This window comes from Ipomoea triloba, chromosome 12 (genome assembly GCF_003576645.1).
Source record: "Ipomoea triloba cultivar NCNSP0323 chromosome 12, ASM357664v1".
In the NCBI taxonomy this organism is placed as follows: domain Eukaryota; kingdom Viridiplantae; phylum Streptophyta; class Magnoliopsida; order Solanales; family Convolvulaceae; genus Ipomoea; species Ipomoea triloba.
The window spans coordinates 7,184,710-7,204,980 of record NC_044927.1 but is presented as its reverse complement, the minus strand read 5'-3'; the positions used below and the strand labels follow the sequence as shown (position 1 = coordinate 7,204,980).

At 36.1% G+C, this 20,271-nt stretch overlaps 3 protein-coding genes across 3 annotated transcripts; all 3 read left to right on the top strand.

Moving 5' to 3' along the window:
- Nucleotides 1–1,345: 1,345 nt before the first annotated feature.
- Nucleotides 1,346–3,199, top strand: LOC115999281 (receptor-like protein 43). Its single transcript, XM_031239137.1, has one exon. The coding sequence runs from the start codon at nucleotides 1,346–1,348 to the stop codon at nucleotides 3,197–3,199; it is 1,854 nt and encodes a 617-aa protein (XP_031094997.1).
- Nucleotides 3,200–11,639: 8,440 nt separating this feature from the next.
- On the top strand, nucleotides 11,640–13,956 carry LOC115999280 (probable leucine-rich repeat receptor-like protein kinase At1g35710). Its single transcript, XM_031239136.1, has 2 exons — nucleotides 11,640–13,874; nucleotides 13,939–13,956. The coding sequence occupies exons 1-2, from the start codon at nucleotides 11,640–11,642 to the stop codon at nucleotides 13,954–13,956; spliced, it is 2,253 nt and encodes a 750-aa protein (XP_031094996.1).
- A 2,745-nt stretch (nucleotides 13,957–16,701) lies between these two features.
- Nucleotides 16,702–19,206, top strand: LOC116000006 (cold shock domain-containing protein 3-like). Its single transcript, XM_031239995.1, has 3 exons — nucleotides 16,702–17,344; nucleotides 17,596–17,790; nucleotides 18,458–19,206. Exons 1-3 carry the CDS (start codon nucleotides 16,790–16,792, stop codon nucleotides 18,878–18,880), a joined length of 1,173 nt encoding a protein of 390 aa, XP_031095855.1. The 5' UTR covers nucleotides 16,702–16,789; the 3' UTR covers nucleotides 18,881–19,206.
- The last annotated feature ends 1,065 nt before the right edge of the window (nucleotides 19,207–20,271 follow it).

Sequence of the window (20,271 nt, the reverse complement as noted above, 5' to 3'; positions counted from 1 at the left end):
TGACCTTGAGTTGGTCTGCCATGTACATAAATTATTGAATTCCCTTTTGGATAATATCAATTAAGACTTAAGAGAGGAGACAAATGTTGCATGGGGACGGAAAAAGGATGAAAAATTAACAAATATTTATTTTTAATATACTGATGTATATTATTTGGTAGTATATTAAATAATGCACTTTCAAAAAATAAACATTTAAAAAAAATAAAAATAAAAAAAGAAACAGGAAACTAATTACAAGATAATCATGGTCATAGTATAATGATTGAAATTGGAGATAAACTAATCACAACAGGAAATCAAAGGAATCAGATCAAATCAGAGAAATTAATTAGTTCCATGACCGGCCGTAACAATTTGTGTTTGTTCTCACTCACCGAGCCTTGGGAATCTTCTTTTACAAAGGAAATAATATATTGTCACATCCAATCAGAGCTATTATAATGGACCATTATATTACTTAACAGATTTAACTATATTGTTGTCATATGCTATATTTTCTGACCCTCAAAAACAAACAAGTTATACAATATACATTGGTTTTGGCAAAAACCAAGGTGTATTACAGGTCTTTTTAACCCCAAAAGAATTATAACCATTATATATAGCCCTTTTTTTTTTTTTTTTTAATTTTGAGTACTACTGGCTCTGTTACAATGTAGTATCTGTTCATAACCACCATTCATGTGGGAGTGTTAACCGGGACACCGGGTGCCACTAGACCATTATATATAGTCCTTATAAATCCATTACATGTGATCACATAAAATCATTGCTTCTTGTTATCAATTAACGTACCACTTTACCAAATTAAGCCATGATGAGAATCTCTATTTTCCCTCTTCTTTTTCACATCCTTTGTTTGCTTGCATTAAACACCGTACCCTTACATGCAAACAAAGAAGAAGCTGAAGCTCTCTTACAATGGAAGATCAATGGCCTATCATCTTCTTTATTGGATTCTTCCTGGTCTGTAAACAACCTCACAAACGTGTGCAATTGGGAGGGAATCATCTGTAACCTGGGTGGATCTGTCTCAGAGCTGAAACTACCTCATGGGAACATCAGAGGTACACTTGAACCACTCCGTTTTTCCTCACTTCCTAATCTTACTCGCATCGATCTCAATAACAATAGTTTGAGCGGAGTGATACCATCTGATATCACCAACCTCCTTAAGCTCACTTTTCTGAACTTGAGGGATAACAGCTTCACGGGGGCAATACCAGAAGAAATTGGCTCCATCACTAGCCTTGAGGTACTAATTCTTTTCAATAATTCATTTCAAGGGAAGATCCCACCTTCCATAGGAAACCTACAACATCTTTAGTATCTAGATCTTGGAATGAATCTATTGGATTCTGTAATTCCTCCTCAACTTTGGCTATCCACAAATCTTGTGAACTTGTATCTAGATGATAACTTTCTAATAGGGGAGTTGCCTCCCTACTTATCAAACCTTTCCAAACTACAAGTGTTAGATTTAGCTGATACTCAACTTTCAGGTTACATTCCCTCAAACATTGGGGATCTACAAAATTTGCATCATCTTTACCTTGAGGGTAACCACTTCTCTGGTCCAATTCCCCCCACACTTGGAAATTTGACACAGCTCTCACAGTTACAACTTTCAAGGAACAATCTTAGTGGATCAATACCATGGGAAATAGGATATTTAACATCTCTATCTTTGTTTTCCATAAATTCCAACTTGCTTCATGGACCCCAGACCTTATTAGTCATTTGCAATCTCACATCTGTTACAGAACTTTCTTTAGCAGATAACATATTGAATGGGCAAATTCCAAAATGCTTGGGGAACATCAGGAATCTAAGTGTAATTAGTCTTGGAGAAAATCAGTTTCACGGGGGCATTCCAGAATCACTGTGCAATGCAAGCCAACTTCAGTATCTTGGCTTGAGCATCAATTACTTGAATGGTGTAATTCCAAAGTGTATAGGAAATTTTAGCAAGGAACTCTCATCCATGACACTTGACCAAAATAATTTTAATGGTCCTATACATACGGAGTTTTGTAGTTCTACTACCCCTTTCAAAATCCTTGATCTATCTCATAACACTTTGAGCGGTGTAATTCCTCCATGTTTAGGAAATCTGAGCTCAACACTGTCACTGCTGGATTTAAGCATGAATCACTTTCATGGAACCATTCCAGCACAAGTTTCAAGGGGTAATGTTCTTAAAGCTCTCATCTTGGACCATAACCAATTTGAAGGACCTTTACCCCCTACTCTCCTCAACTGTACAGCTCTCCAAGTCCTTGATGTTGGAAACAACAAGTTAAATGACTCTTTCCCACACTGGTTAGATGCTCTTCCACACTTGGTAGTGCTCGTCCTAAGATCAAATCATTTTCATGGAGTGATTGGAAATTCTACAACCGAGCTTCCCTTCCCTAGGTTGCGAGTTTTTGATCTCTCCAACAATTATTTCACTGGACCTCTTCCTACATATTATTTGCTACATTTTACTGGGATTATAAATAATATTAGTTCCGACTTACGAGTAACAAACAAAAATAGCCTATTCTCTTACGGAGAAGATAGCTCTGCAGTGCTAGTGGTGAAAGGGTTAGAGCAGTCTGTTGTACGAATTCTAAACCTTTACACGAGCATCGACTTATCAAGTAACATGTTCCATGGAGAGATTCATGTTTCCATAGGAAACCTTTATACTCTTCAACTTCTTAATCTGTCTCACAACAGGCTGATTGGCCATATACCATCAGCATTGGGAAACCTAACTTTGCTGGAAGCCTTAGACATGTCTTGCAATCAACTGATTGGGAAGATTCCTTGGCAAGTGTCGAAGCTTGGATTTCTTGAAGTACTAAACCTCTCCTATAATCATTTATATGGAGAGATACCGCGCAGTAGACAACTTGATACATTTGGCAACGATTCCTATATGGGAAACACAGCATTGTGCGGTTTTCCAATGACGGTGGGATGTGAAGCTAAAAAACCACAAGTGCAATCACAAGAGGAGGAGGAGAATTCAGGTTTTTTTAATGGGTTTTCTTGGCAGAGCGTGATAACAGGATACTGTTGTGCATTTCCATTTGGAGTTTGTGTGGAATATTTTGCTCTGAAATATGGAAAATTGAACTGGTTGCTAAGGAAACTCACATGGAAGAGAGGAAAGGGTTCCAAGAGACATGCCAGAAGAACAAATTAAATTAAACTTGTAATAATCATAGATGCATTTAAATTAAAAATCTCCCTTTATTTCATAAAGTAGTCCAACTTCAAATTTTCAACTTCTTCAAACACATTTTCTATTTACATATTAAGAATGTAAAGTTGTGGCATTTCACAGGCCTTTGTGATTGCATATTAAAAGAGTGGGCGGTGTGCATGAAGAGTTATGGGAATGTTATGGCGTACTATACATTTCTCCCAGGCTTGTTGTTTATTGTGATGTTTGCTAGTACTTTTTAGTGTACACTGCAAACTCCAAGATATTTTCTAAATATTGAAGTATATACGGAGTATATCATTGTACCGTAACGTTTAATTTGTTTTAAGCTTTGTTTTAAAATGAGGTTTGGTAGCAAGAAAACTTCAAACCAATATAATGCAAAACCAAAGTGTGACATATAATTATTACTTTTAACTCAAATTTGTGCCTTGTATTAAGACTTGCCACGCTACCAACCTCCACCCCCACCTACCCACCAATCAGTCGCCGCCCACCGCCATCATCTTGTCATTGTTGTCCACGCTGCTGCTCCACTCCAAGCCAGGCAACGTGGGAATTGAATCATGTGCTCCATTCAACTAAAAGTCTAAGCTGATAGTTGAACTGCACATTTATGTTTATATATTATATTTATGCTCACAGTGGGAAGCACACTAGTTGCTGACTGTGGCTCAATTGGCTACGATGTGGGGGCATAGTGCCCAGCGCAGTGGGGTGACCTAGCCTAGCTGGTTAGATACTGGCACTAAATAACTCTACGAGACTACTTTCTTCTTCTCATCCTTTTTCTTTCTCTAGGTAGTATATAGCTACGTTTGTATCGTATATTTCCTCTTTTTTTTTTCTTTTTAAAAAGGAGTTTGTTATTTTTTTTTATTAGTGTTGGTTTTATGATTTTGGGTATTGAACTGTCAACTAACACTACAGTTAAAATAATGAGTATAAAAGAAATTAGGGCCTCTTTACTAACAGAAAAACTGTTTTCTGTTTTCTAATTTTTCAGTTTTCATTCTCTGTTTTCTGTTTAGAAAACTTGTTTACTAACACTTATTTTTTCAAATTTATTTTTTTATTTTAACGTTAAAAATGAACGATAAGTTTAATTTCAAGTGATTTTTAGACCTTATATTTAAAATATTTTAAAATATGTTTGGTTTAAATAGAATAAATATAACTTTTACTTTTAAATCTAATATATGTAAAAATTTTACATTTGATATCCCAACCAAATTTATATCTGTATATAACATAAATAAAAATATATCTGAATCAATAACCTAGTAAGTTCGTATAAAATTTAGTTTAGATAATATTAATATTTTTTGACCTAATATTTAAAATATGTTTGGATATATTCATTTGAATGACATGTATATAATATATAATTTTTATGTTGAATTCTAATATAGTATTATACGTGAAATTTTGATATCCGATATCTAGACCTAACTTGTATCCGATATAATATAATTAAATATTTAAATATATCCGAACTAATAATCAATTGAGTTCAACCAAAATATAAAACGTGGTATAGATTTCAATTTTTAATTTTGTCGCTAAACGAGCCCATCCAAAGCCCGCCCGTTGGTCTTTCCAAACTTCTTCATGTGTTCATGGTGACTTGGGGCTCGAGCACCCGATTCGACTGTCTCATGGAGAAATCGCCTTGAGATAGGCTCAGTGTCGGTAGACTGGATCCCAAATGGTCCTGAGTCGGGACTTGGGTGCCCAACCAGTCCAAGCGGGCATGGCCTGAGTTAGACATTCAATTCTACGCCCCAGCCCACTGGTGCCCCAACTCCAGATGTTATATCATGGACCATAGTCCACAGAGCTTTGTGGACCACGGTCCCAAAACGACACCATTTCTTTAAGTAAAGAAATAGTTGCCGTCAAGTTCTTCACGGGGGAGCTCCGTAAATGAAACTATAGTTCATCTCAAATGATGCTGCCTCACATTTGTTTTTATATTATCAAATGAAACTGTTGTTATATCCAAATGAAGCTGTAGTTGTGTTGAAAGGAAACTGCAGTGTATATAAAGTGAAACTGAATAACAGTTTCACATATTCACTACAAGAAAAATGCTCATAGACAACGGTTAAAAACCGTTGTCTATAAGGTAAAATTTCTGTTGTTGAAGCCGGTGTTGTTGTAAGTCCCGCGCAAAGACAACGGTTTTTAACCGTTGTCTTTTCTAGAAAAGACAACGGTTAAAAACCGTTGTCTATTGAGTGTTGTTGAAAGTCACGCACATAGACAACGGTTTTTAACCGTTGTCTATTGAGTGTTGTTGTAAGTCCCGTGCAAAGACAACGGGTTTTAACCGTTGTCTTTTCATGAAAAGACAATAGTTAAAAACCATTGCCTATTGATGAGTGTTGTTGAAACCGGTGTTGTTGTAAGTCCCGCACAACGACAACGCTTTTTAACCATTGTCTTTTCTTCAAATGACAACGATTAAAAATTATTGTTGAAACTAGTATTGTTAAAACACCAAATTAATTATTTGATAAATTTTTGCAACCACTACATTTAGCAACATTTGCATATGACATTTTTGAAAAAAAAAATATAATTTTTCCCAAAACACCTCTAATTAATAAAATTAATTTAAAAAACGTTGAAGGTGAGGGTCGAACCCTCAATGGGAGTTAGCAATCATTAGGGTTGTTAGCAAACAGAGCTTTCGACAAACTACTCGTGTTCGAGCTCGGTAAACGTTCGTTTATGTTCGTTTATTAAGGTAAACGAACATTAACAAACAAAATTTAGAGCTCAGTTAATAAACGAACAGAGTCTGAACAGTGGTAAGCTCGTTTGCTAAGTGTTCGCGAACAAGCTCGTTTGTGTTCGTTTAGTAGTGTTCGTGAGCAAGCTTGTTTGTGTTCGTTTAGTAGTGTTCGCGAACAAGCTCGTTTAGTGTTCGTTTAATAATATTCGCGAACATGTTTATATATATATATATATATATATATATATATATATATATATAATTGTTCGTGAAGATGTGAATGTAGATTATTTATTGTTCGCGAACAAATGTGTTCATGAACATGTGCAAGTGTTTGGTTATTAAGTGTTCACGAGCGTGTTCATGAATGTAAATGAACATGTTTGTGAACGTGTTTGCTAACGTTTGCAAACACGTTCGTGAACGTGCTCGTTAACGTTAACGAACACGTTCGTGAACATGTTCGCGAACGTTAACGAACACTAACGAACACTTAACAAACGAACACGAACATGATTTTCAAAAACCTTAACAAACGAACACGAACACCCCAAAATCCTTAACAAACGAACACGAACAGCCTCCGTTCGTTTATGTTCAGTTCGTTAATAGCCCTAGCAATCATAGAGCCTTGAGGCTCCTTAAATAGGAGCCTCAAGGCTCTATTCCCACTTTTCCCACCGATGTGGGACGGTGGGAAAAGTGGGAATTGCTGCTTCCTTGTTTCTTTTTCTTGTTTTTTTTTTTAATTTTGATTTTATGTAAATATTATTATTAAAGTTAATTCTATTTTTTGTCCTAGATTTATATGAGACAGTTCACTTTAGTCCCTTTTTTATGAAAACATTCACTTTTGGTCATAGTATTATATTATTATTGTGACATGACTATTTTTAGTCATCTATCAGTAAAAACAACTTAAATGTCGTTAAACATAAAGGTATTTAGGTCTTTAATTATAAATTTTTCAAAAAAAAATAAACATAAAAAATATTGTGGGTCAACCTATTACACGACGTTGTTTATTATTATTATTATTATTATTATTATTATTATTATTATTATTATACCCTTTTAGGTCATTTTACATGTTAATCGCTAACTTAAACAGCTAATTTTATCAAATATTTTTTTACAAAACGCTAATATATATTATCCGTTAGTCAAACTCGCTAATACAATTCGTTGGTTAAATAAAACCGTTGTATTTAAAAAAAATAAACACTCAAAGACAACACATGAATGACAATGGTTACATAAAACCGTTGTTTAATTAAAAAACCTGAATGCACATAGACAACGGTTTTAAAAAACTGTTGTCTTTGAAGTGTTGTGTATTAAAATGCGTTTAATAACAACACACCAACAACGGCTAAATAAAATCGTTGTCTTTACAAAAAAAATAAACGCCCAAAGACAACGGTTTTAAAATACCATTGTCTTTGTAGTGTTGTGTATTCAAATGTATTTAAAGACAACACACCAACTACAACAGTTAAATAAAATCGTTGTCTAAATAAAAAAAACGGGTGCAAAAAGACAACGGTTTTAATAAACCGTAGTCTTTGAAGTGTTGTCTATTCAAGTGTGCTTAAAGACAACACACAAACGACAACGGTTAAATAAAATTGTTGTCTTAAAAATAAAAATCGCAAAAAAACCGTTGTCTTTGTAGTGTTGTGTATTCAAGTGCACTTAAAGACAACACACCAACGACAACGGTTACATAAAACTGTTGTCTTTTTTTTTTTTTATAAATGCACATAGACAACGGTTTTTAAAAATCGTTGTCTTTGCGGTGTTGTCTTTTGACAAAATGCACAAAGACAACACACTAAAGACAACGGTTTGGTAAAAATCGTTGTCTTTGATAAAAGTGTTGCGTCAAAGACAATGATTTTGTCCAAAAGTGTTGTCTTTTACACAAAAGACAATACTTTTGTCAAAAACTGTTGTCTTTTTAGTGTTGTCTAAGAACAACCTCTTAAAGTGAGGGGATTTTTTATGCGTTGAGAGCCCTTGAGGTCGAGGATTCAACTTTTTAAGAGGAAAGAATATTAATTGGTACGTATACCATCCAAAAGTAGCGTAATAATTGTTAGAGAACATCAGACGACGATGACCAACCATTGTGGTTGTGAAGTATTATACTTAGAGCTCATGACTCTCTCTCCTTTTTTTTTTTTTTCATTACACAGCTCATGACTTTTTAAAGATATTAGTTTAGCTATTATTCTAACGTTGGAAAATTACTACCGACATTCACAAAATTTGTAAGCTAGCCACCCTTCTACAATACTTTATACTAGATTTATATAAATGGAATCAAGACGAATGGGCTAGAGTTGCCTAGTTAGTGTACCAGCTAACTTGATAACTACGTAAATAATTTCAAGTCTTTTTAATTTGAGTCGACCAACTATGATTTATCCACTAAAGTCTTTTTAGTTTAAGTCGACCAAGTATGATTTATTCACTAAGAACCTCTATCGAGGGAGGGGGTATGTAATTTGAGGGGCTTATCCCACTAAGAACCTCTATCGAAGTAAGTCGTCTGCAATATCGTAATCCAAATTAATGATTGTGTCGTGTTAGAATAGATATTATTAGGTGCAAGTTGTGCACCTTAAAAGCCACTCATAATATCAGTTGTTGAAGAATAAATGAACGAAGGAAAAATAATGCGTATTAAATGTCAGTGTTGATATTAACTAGCAGGCCTTCAACAAGAGTCATTGAAAAGTCTCCCAATACATGCATGCAGCAGGTATATATTCCCATTATTGGACTTGGTCTTGGATTATGACTTGGTCTTTTGTTTATATTAATTTTTTGTTTTATGATGAAATATACCCACTGCTATTAGCCTATTATATGAGGGTGTGTATGCATAAATTTGCATTGTGATCGTATTCAATAAAGGATAACAAAAAGCTAAACTAGTCTAAGTTATTTATAGTTGATCGAGTCAAAGCCTCAAACCAAGAGCTTGCAACATGGGTAAACTCTACCTTAGCTTGTGATCCTCAGTTCTTATATCGTGGACCGCGGTCCACAATGCATTGTGGACCGTGGTCCCAAAACGACGTTGTTTCAGTAAGTGGGAGACGGAGTCCACACTACAGTTTATCTCAAAAGATACTGCCTTACTTTTGTTTTGATATTATCGAATGAAACTGTAGTTATATCGAAATGTAACTGTAGTTGTGTTGAAATATAATTGCAGTGTATATGAACTGATACTGAATAACAGTTTCACATTTGTGTTTTATATTATCAAATGAAACTGTAGTTATATCGAAATGTAACTGTAGTTGTGTTGAAATGTAATAGCAATGTATATGAACTGATACTGAATAACAGTTTCACATTTGTGTCTTATATTATCGAATGAAACTGTAGTTATATCGAAATGTAACTGTAGTTGTGTTGAAATGTAACAGCAATGTATATGAACTGATACTGAATAATAGTTTCACATTTGTGTTTTTATATTATCGAATGAAACTGTAGTTATATCAAAATGTAACTGCAGTTGTGTTGAAATGTAACTGCATTGTATATGAACTGAAAGTGAGTGGCGTGAATTCATCCGTCTGTTTTCATTAATCAAAACGACGTCGTTTTGATGTGCAGTCCACAATGCATTGTGGACCACGGTCCACGATATAATTTGCGTGTGATCCTAATCAGTAAATGACCATAATGATAAACCAGTTTAAGATGCCTATAGGTTATAGTTGACCAACTCAAATAAAGATCAATATATTATTCTTATAAAGAGTCAAACATAGAATTTTATGATTATTAAGTCAATAGTCTGACTAAACTAATTAACTTAATTGAGTTTTTTTTGTTTATATTACTATTCACATAATAATAGGACCGCCGCCCCATCACTACATATATGGTATAGTAGGAGGAAACCAAGTTACACACATCCAACACAAACAAATAATCATTTGTTATCATTCCAAAATAATATGAGTTTCCTTGTACGTACTATTACGTACTACTTGTCTTGTTGGCGGTACTAGGTTATGCTCCCACCGCCACACCAAAAAGTAGTTTCTGCTATGGCCAGGTAAAAGGGCACTGGAGCATTGAACGGAAGTTCAGCCGGGGCTTCGCCTGAAGCCACCGGCCGGGAGGTAGAGGCAGAAGGGTTATCAGTAATTCCCGGTGCGAGGGCGAGAAAGAAGCCATTAGAAAACATGAAAATGAGATAAGAGAAAATGCCTACCTGAGGGTTTTCAAAACTGACGCCGGAAGAGGAAAAAGAAAGCAGTGACGGGAGAAAAGGGCGCAATGCGAAGAAGAAACGGTGAAAACAATGGCGAAAATGGTGAAAACGCTCTGACTGCAGTAGAAAGGGGTAAAAGGTGAAAGAGTGAAAGGGAAGGGTATTTATAGGGAAGGAAGAGAAAGGAGATGAGGACGCGTGGCTTCAATCGGACGGTTGGGCGAGAGACGCGACGGTTGATTGACGATTAGCAGACGTTAGGGTGTGAACACATTAAATGCTCGTACGGCGGCTTAGAAAGGTAATGATGAAAGCGGAAATTCTGAAGAAGATTGAGGATTTGGAAAGGCGAAGGTGGAAAGTTTTCGAAGTCAACGAAGGCCCAGTGATCAGTGCCCGACTTACAAAGTTAGACTTGGAAAATCAGCGAAACAAGACCTTCAGATCAAGAATCCCTTGAAAAAGGGGAAGACCGATCGGAGCCCGGCTAAGTCCTCAAACCAAAGGTCTGAGGGACGGGTAGGATGATAGACTCTAAGAGTCAACTGTCGTCCAAATTCGGACAAAGTAACCACTTTAAAAAGAGTTGGACCTCATGTCTAGGGCGTGCGAGTTAAGCCCCAAAGCTGAAGTTCGAGAGGCTAGACCCTGAACCCTTTAAGAAAGGGAAAGGTCGGTCTTAATCCCGTCGACCAAAGGTCTGAGGGACTAGCCCATCCTTGGGTTTAAGAGGGCAGAAGGTGACTCTAGTATGAGTCGACCTGCCTATCGAAGACACGTGAAGGAAAGAGAGGAGCACGAGCAAAAGATAGTACTTCATTCATAAGCCAGAAGATGCACATCATTTACAGACAAAAGAAGGGGCCGGACTAGCACTCTTACAGCAAAAAAAGGGGACTATCATAGACTAAGTCCCTATTCTACTTAGCAGATGGAAGAGCGAGTTCAGTAGAGACGGTCGGAGTTGTTGGAGCCGGAGCTGAGGCAAAGTCATGGTACTCCTCCCAAAAAAGGGCAATGACTGGAGGAGCACCGTACCCTCGGGAGTGCCGCAGTTGATCATGTCGCGGATTCCCTCGAAGAAGTATTGTCTATATCCAACAATATTTATGACTATATTTCTTTTAAGTGATTATTTTTTAAACTACATCTTTTACGTTTCACCCCCACTGGAAAATTTTTTTAGCCCCGCCACGGGTAATAGTGACATTAATGAAAATGAATATATAGAAACTTTGAAGATCTGAGCAGACGATCAAAATGACTGTCACCTTCATATTAACCTAGCATACCCTGCATTCCTCATCCACATAAATTACGGAGTAATTATTTTTCCATTTTTTTCTCATAATGATTCCCTGTATCCGCTATATATAGGATCACATAGAAGCATTGCATCTTATCATCCACTTTATTGAATTACTATTAACTAAACCATGATGAGAATATCCATTTTCACTCTTCTTTTTCACATCCTTTGTTTGCTGCTTGCACTAAACACCGCACCCTTACATGCAAATAAAGAAGAAGCTGAAGCTCTCTTACAATGGAAGATCAATGGCCTATCATCTTCATCATCTACTTCTTTACTAGATTCCTGGTCTGTCAACAACCTCACAAATGTGTGCAGTTGGGAGGGCATCATCTGCAACTCCGCTAGTTCTGTTTCAGAGCTGAATCTTCCTCATGGAAACATCAGAGGTACACTTGATTCACTTGCTTTTTCCTCACTTCCTAATCTTACTCGCATCAATCTCAACAACAATATTTTGAGCGGAGTGATATCATCTGCTATCTCCAGCCTCCTTAAGCTCACTTTTCTGGACTTGAGCAATAACAACTTCACGGGGGTAATACCTGTAGAGGTTGGGCAGTTGACACAGCTCAGGTACTTTAGTTGTTTCAGAAACTTTCTCGAGGATGTGATTCCTTTTGAAATTAGCAATCTTACAAACCTGAGGTACTTGGATCTGGGAGTGAATAATCTGAAAACTCCGGATTGGTCTAAATTCCATGCTATGCCTTTGTTGTCGCATCTCAACCTCCGTGCTAATGACTTCACTTTGGATTTTCCAGAAGACTTGATAACAAGTTGCCCAAACCTGTCTTACCTTGACTTGTCAAAAAACCATTTTACCGGCCAAATTCCAGTGTCTGTATTTTCCAAACTACAGAAGCTGGAGCATCTTGATCTTGGTAACAATTTCTTCCGAGGACTTTTTCCTATTAGTCTTACTAACTTGTCCAGTCTTAAATTTCTTCGCCTTTCATACAACAACATTTCTGGTACAATTCCACATGAAATTGGCTCCATCACCCGTCTTCAAGTACTGAAATTGTACAATAATTCATTTCTTGGGAATATTCCACCTTCCATCGGAAGCCTGAAACATCTTCAATACCTATTTCTAGGGTATAACTTTCTAACAGGGGAGTTGCCTCCTAGCTTGTCAAATATTTCCAAACTAGTTAAGTTAGATCTATCTTCCAATATGCTTTCAGGTGAGTTAGTACCACACCTCATTGCCAACTGGACACAATTAACTTTCTTGTATCTAGATAGCAATAATTTCTCTGGAAGAATCCCCTCTGAAATTAGTTTATTGACACAACTTCAATATCTTGTCCTGTCTTGGAACCAGCTTTCAGGTTGCATTCCCTCAAACATTGGGAATTTAAAAACGTTGTCTAAACTTCACCTTGAGAAAAACAACCTCTCTGGTCGAATTCCTTCAACCATTGGAAATTTGTCAGAGCTTGTTTTGCTACAGCTTTCAGATAACTTTCTTAGTGGATCAATACCACTAGAAGTTGGACATTTAACATCACTATCTGGTGTTTACATAAATTCCAACTTGCTTCATGAACCTGCAGATACCTTATCAATCTTTTGCAATGTCACGTCCCTTTTATACCTCTCTCTAGGTGTCAACAAAATGAATGGACTTATTCCAAAATGCTTCGGAAACACAAGTCTAAATTTTCTGGATCTTGCTGAGAATCAGTTTCATGGAGGTATTCCAGAATCACTGTGCAATGCATGCTACCTTCAATTTCTTGCCTTGTCAAGTAACAACATGAGTGGAGTAATTCCAAAGTGTGTGGGAAATTTTAGCAATCAACTCTTAGTCTTGTATCTTGACCAAAATAATTTTGATGGGCCAATGCATAGAGAGTTTTGTAGTAGTTCAACTCCTTTCACAATCCTAACCTTATCTGATAATTCTTTGAGTGGTGTTATTCCTCCATGTTTGGGAAATCTAAGCACAACTTTGTCAAAACTCGATTTAAGCATGAATAACTTTCATGGAAACATTCCAGCACAAGTGACAATTGGTGATGCTCTCCATGAACTCAACTTGGATCATAATGAATTTGAAGGGCCTTTACCTCGCACTCTCATCAACTGTACTCATCTCCAAGTTCTAGATGTTGGAAACAACAGGCTGAATGACTCATTCCCACACTGGTTAGATGCTCTTCCACATTTGGTAGTGCTTGTCTTAAGATCAAATCATTTTCACGGAGTGATACGCAATCCTACCACTAGGCATCCATTCCCTATGTTGCGGGTTTTTGATCTCTCCAACAATCACTTCACCGGACCTTTTCCTGGATATTATTTGCTGCATTTTACTGGTATTACAAGTAAAACTAGTTCTGATCTACAAGTAAACTACACCAACGGCGACTTGATATACATATATGAGGGCTCTGCATCTCTAGTGGTGAAAGGATCAGAAGCCTCCGTGAAAAGAATTCTAAAGCTCTACACTAGCATCGACTTATCAAGTAACATGTTTCATGGAGAGATTCCTGTTTCTATCGGAAACCACCTTTATGCTCTTCGGCTTCTTAATCTGTCTCACAACAGGCTCACTGGTCGTATACCTCCATCACTCGGAGATCTAACTCTGCTTGAGGCCCTAGACATCTCCAACAACCAACTCACTGGGGAGATTCCGTGGCAACTCTCAAACCTTGGATTCCTCGGTGTTCTAAACCTCTCCTATAATCACTTATCTGGAGCAATACCTCGCAGTAGACACCTTGATACATTTGGCAACGACTCCTATTTGGGGAACACAGCATTGTGCGGGTTTCCATTGACACTAGAATGTGGAGCTAAAAACCCACCCGTGCACTCAAAAGAAGAGGAGGAAGAGGATTCAGGTTTTTTCAATGGATTTTCTTGGCAGAGCGTGGCAATAGGATATTGCTGTTCATTTCCGTTTGGAGTTTGTGTGGGATATTTTGCACTGCGATGTGGAAAACTCAACTGGTTGCTAAGGAAACTCATATGGAAGAGAGGAAAGGGTTCCAAAACTACTGTTCCAAGAAGACATGCGAGAAGAAGAAGAAATTAAATTAAATTTGCAAAGGTAATTAAATTAAAACGTGTACTCCTTTTGTTTAATTAATTTTCCAAACTCTAACTACAAAATTCCAATTTCTTCAATGACATTTTCTATTACATATACTACAATGTAACAACGATATGTTGTTGCATTTCATAGGCTTTAGCTTGTGGTTGCAGGCATATTAAAAGGGCAGCGTGCACACAAGTTTACACCAGCTAGCTAGACTTCTGAATTGCTTCTACTGATTGGTCATGGGAACCTTACTTGATGCAGTACTACTTTTAATTTCTATAATGTCTTTTCCCTATTGTTTGTTGTGTTGTTTTACAGTAATTTTAGCATACTCTGCAGATTTAATTTGAAGTTATTTTAAAACTATTGTCACAGTGCTTTTTTTTTTCTCCTTTTTCTATAATAATCATTTTGAGACTTGTTCTAAATGTATTTTAAAAAAAAAAACAAAACAAAACAAAAAGCATGCAGAACCAATGTGTACAACATACATGATTATTTCTATTATCTTAAATATGTGCTTTAATTAATGATACTTATTGAGCGATATTTCATTCTAAAAACTATTCTTTGAAGCTAGCTAAAACTTGAAACCTGAAAAGCTAGCTAATCTATTATATAATATAAATATAATAAGCTAAGAGTTAATGGTAGTGAAGTTATAATATACTAATATAAATATAATTTATAAGAGTTAAGATTATAATGGGAATACAAATTATGTTGGTGTAACAACGTGCATCGATAATTTGTATATTTTGATTTATTTATTGTACAATGATATGATAACACATTCTCAAAGTTATCATCTTTCAATTTTTACTTTTTCATTTATGTACAAACTTTAATTAGTAACAAAATAATTCGTTGACTTTTTATTATTCTTAATTTACTCATTACAAAATATTTTCTAACTTTTTTTAATAATAACAACAACAATTAGGATCCGTTTGGAAAGCATGAAAATAACTTTTGAAAAATATTTTCTGGAAAATCAGTCATTTTTCAGAAAATATTTTTATTTCCCGTGTTTGGTTACACAGTAGAAAATTGTCTTTGTGTGTTTAGTTCATTTTTTGAAAAATGAGTAGAATTGTGTAATTAAACATCTTAAATATTTTATTTAGAATATAAAAATATTTATAATAATATGCAAAGGTTATTACAAATAATTTCAGTGTGAGTTACGTTGTATTATCATTTCTAGGCATATTAATAAGTGTTCTTGTACAGCAAACCATAAATCCACCGTACAATAATTCACTACTGGTTACTTCAATTATTTATATCGAGGGAGGAAAATTAAAAAATGCTGGTGAACCTATTGAGATAAAAAAAAAAAAAAATTGCTTACCATTCACTTTGGGCTTAACTGGACTAAATGCTGGTGAACCAATAGCTAATTCTAACAACGATTGAGGATTATTGAACAACATATTCAGTGAGAGCAACGGTGCTTGTCTATTATTCTAACTAAATTATTATTATTATTATTATTATTATTATTATTATTGTTATTAATTTTAATCTAGAATTGTATTACGAAGAGGAAAGTAAGAAAAAATATATTGTATTAGGAATTGTATTATTATATTTTAATGTGCAATTGTAGTAGAAATAGGAATTGTATTACCATATTTTACAATATTATGCAAACTTTAATAGTATAGGAGTGTTTTGGGTGGTAAGTTAAAATGAAAGATTTTGTTTTTATTAATAGTAAGTATAGATAAATTATTGTTGTTATTATTATGATTGAAGGTTGCGATTTCGATTCCGATTCCGATTCCCACGTGCGAACCAAACACACTCATAAGAATTTGAATGGATATTAAATACTTGGTAATGATAATGACTTAATGAGTCAAGTATTTTACATGTTTGGTAATATGGTGGATTGAAAATTATTATTAATAGTTGAGGAAACGGAAGAGGAAGGAAAATGAAACCTTTATTTTATTAGGGAGTGAATTTTGTAATTAATGAGATAATCAAAACTAATAATAATGTTCTAAAAACTTGTTAATTAAACAATAATAATTTTGATACTCGTTCAACCAAACGCTGATGAATTGGTTAGGGATGCAGCCGACTTAATGAAAAATCTTTTCATTTCTCACTTCGTAACTTGCGGAGAAAAAAAAAAAAGCGGGAAACGAAACATTACAAAATTAAAGTGCTCCCAAATTTTGTGTGTGTGTGTGAGAGCGAAGATGATGGAATTTGTTGAAGACGATGAATTTCTCTCACAAGTGGCCGCTGCCGAGGCCGCAGCGCTTTCTTCGTCCACCGCCGCCTCCAAGCGTCGCCGGATCTCCACCACCGTAACTCCTACCTCCATTTCCACCTCCGCCGCGAATTCATCGAAAATCACCTCTACCGCCCTACAAAACAGCAACAACACCACGGTCAATCTCAGAGAAGGGGCATACATCGCGGCTCTAAAAGGCAGTAAAAGCCTCGAATTCCAACAGCAAGCGAAAATCTTTTCATCTTCTTCTGTACCACGCCAAAACTATAATCCGAATAGCACAAGCTATCACAGTAATTCTTCATTTCCGACCTCGGATTCCGGCAATACATGCTTCAAGTGTGGCAAATCTGGGCACTGGGCCCGCGATTGCGATGCCGGTCCGATTAATGATGAATACGGTTCCGCGAGTTTCCCTGAGAAGAATTGTCCGTGTGGATTAGGAATTTGCATCATCCTCACCGCCAACACTGAGAAAAATCGCGGTCGGAAGTTCTACAAATGTCCTACTAGACAGGTCAATTTCATTTTTACGCTTTTTCTAATTTACACCTATGCCTAGAATTTATATCAATTTTGTTTTCTAGACTATAATGCCATTTTCACTCTTAGATATAGATGCTCTGATGCTCAATTTGACCAGATTTAGTTCTGGACTATTGTGATCTTATGTGCATATTGCTGATTATTATTACGGGGTATTATTATTTTGGTAATGATATTATGCTGTTGTTTAGTGTTCTAATATGGAGCCAAACTCTTGCTCAGGAAAATGGAGGTTGTGACTTCTTTGAGTGGTGTGACAAGCCTTCATTAACTTATAACACAGCCATCCAAAACAACTCTGCTACAAATTTTTCGATTGCTGAACTTTCATGTCCATGTGGTGCCGGTCCTTGCCGTGTTCTCACCGCAAAAACAGGGAACAATATTGGCCAGCAATTCTACCGCTGTCCAAGTCAGGTACAAAAAGTAGACATGAGACATGGTTTGACTACTTTATCTGCTCCTGTCATCTGTTGCATAATTGCATAGGCTTCACTGTTTTGAAATGTTTGAAGACTCTAGGAATCTGTATCTTGTCATTTAACCCATTTGTACTACTGGGAATGTCATTTGCAACTTATCAGATTGATTTGGGTGCAAAAGACCTTGAGGACAGGTTGGTGATGTCTCCTATCAGCAGTTGCATTCCTTGATCTTTGGAGATTAATTTCTGAATGGTGTTTAGGATAACATTATGCTCATAAACTTCCTAAAATGGTGGACTTTTAAATTTTAACCTATTAAAGATGTTCTTGATTGTAGAACTTCTTTCAATGCTTCTGAGTTGCAGAAATGAAAGGACTTTTAACAAAATTCAGAGTCAAAGAACATCATCCAGGGTTAAAATTATAGCAAGCATCATATAATTTGTGTGTAATTTGTTCGTTCGATCTCTTCAGCTTCCAAGATTTCTCTTGGCCTGCCCAATGTGTCCCCTAGTGTTTCATATCCTGATTAAGGATTTGTGTGGAACTGTGGACACAGCTGTATGCTTCTAGCATTTTAACTCAAGGATTGGGCTATTGAAGGTATACTTCTCTTCAATTGACTAATGCCCAGCTAAGTAGTTGCTCTTGTTATGTAGGAAAGCTGTGGTTTCTTCAAATGGTGTAATGAAGTCACAAATGCAGCTGGATCAACAGAGTCACGGAAAGCTCCTCAGTTTTATCAGAGTACGAATAATATGTCCAACAAAAGTCATAATTCAGCTACTTGTTTCAAATGTGGGAAAGAAGGGCACTGGGCTAAAGATTGTGTGCAGTCTCCTACTGATGGAGGTGGGAAATTGAACAGCATGTGCAACAAAAGCCATAACTCTGCAACCTGTTTCAAATGTGGAAAGGAAGGGCACTGGGCAAAAGATTGTACACACTCATTTTCGCTTTCCTCTCCTGCTGATGGAGGGGGGAAATCTACCACTGTGACTACATGCTTCAAGTGTGGCATGCCTGGGCATTGGGCAAAAGACTGCACTTCTGTTGTTGCCAAAAGACAGCCTAGAGGCTAGAGCTAAGTAAGTAGTCTTCCTTGCACTTCCAAATAACTGAGAATCTCGATTCCTTGAATCAGCTGATTCACATTTTGGTTGGAGGTTAAGCTGAAAAGTTGCAACACATTATGTGATGCAAAGTTTTCATCCCCTCCGCATGCTTATTAGTGTTTATACAGTATTCATTTAGTTTATGAGCTCTGCATTTCTTTCCTGAAGATGCAATCAGTGGGATTTATATTTTTGTCATTTTCCCTGTGAACATTGCTATCTGGAGCCAAATAATATTAGCTTGTATTTTGGGGCTTGATTATGCATAGGAAAGAGGTCAAAATCTTTTTCAACTTCCATCATTGTATTGCTCGAGATTAGACCGACTAGTCACAAACCGTAATATACATCAAACAACCAACTGCATTGACATAGGAAACCTTTGCCATATCTTTAATCTTATTATCTATCTTCGAGCATTGATCTGATGAGAGTTTAAAATGATTTGTCAATGGAGTTCTCACTGGTTTATACTTGCTCTGCAAACCCGTCTAAGACTTTCTCAACATAATTTTACTAAGTAAGCAACAACTTTCTAAAACTTTCATCCCAAGAATTTTCTTTGTAGCACCTAAGTCTTTCATGTCAAATTCCTAACTCAACAAAGTTTTGAATGTAATAATATCATTCATATTCTTAGCAGCTATCCACATATATTAATAGGTAAACAAAAGAACCATTATAATTAAAGGTTCTTAACATAGACAGAACAATCATGCTCATATTTTGTGCAGCCAATCTTGATCATGTAAGAATTAAAGTGCTTGCATCACTGCTTTGGAGCTTGTTTCAACTCATACAATGATCTCTCTTTAGTTTACAAATTAATTAGATGCTCACCTACAAGTTTAACAAACCCTTCTGGTTGCTTCATGTAAATATGCTCATCTAGATCATCATGCAAAAAAAGCGATTTTCACATCCATCTGCTCTAATTGCAATTCCAAGTAGCCACCAAAGCAAGTACTGTCTCGATTGAAGTATGTCTAAGGCCATCTACACTAACGCATATTGAAGGAGATAATGTCAGAAAAGTAGCCATGTTGGAAGAGAGGAGAGGAGAGAGGGAGTGGGTGCCTTCTGCAAAATAAAGGTTAATGCTACAATAAAAGAGATTCACTTTTTTTTTAAAAAAAACTTTGTTGCTGTGCGCGTTCACATCAGCCGCCCAGCGGGCGCGTGCACACGCACCTGCTGGGCGCGTTAGGTGCTGCGGCCCGCTTGACCCTTCAGTTTTTAAATTTTTTAATTTAATTTGTTTTATTTTTTTTCTCCACTTATTTTCTCTTTCCTAATCACACTTACAAAAATTCCTAAAAATCGCGAAAAAACTCCATTGATAAGGATGCTCTAACCAC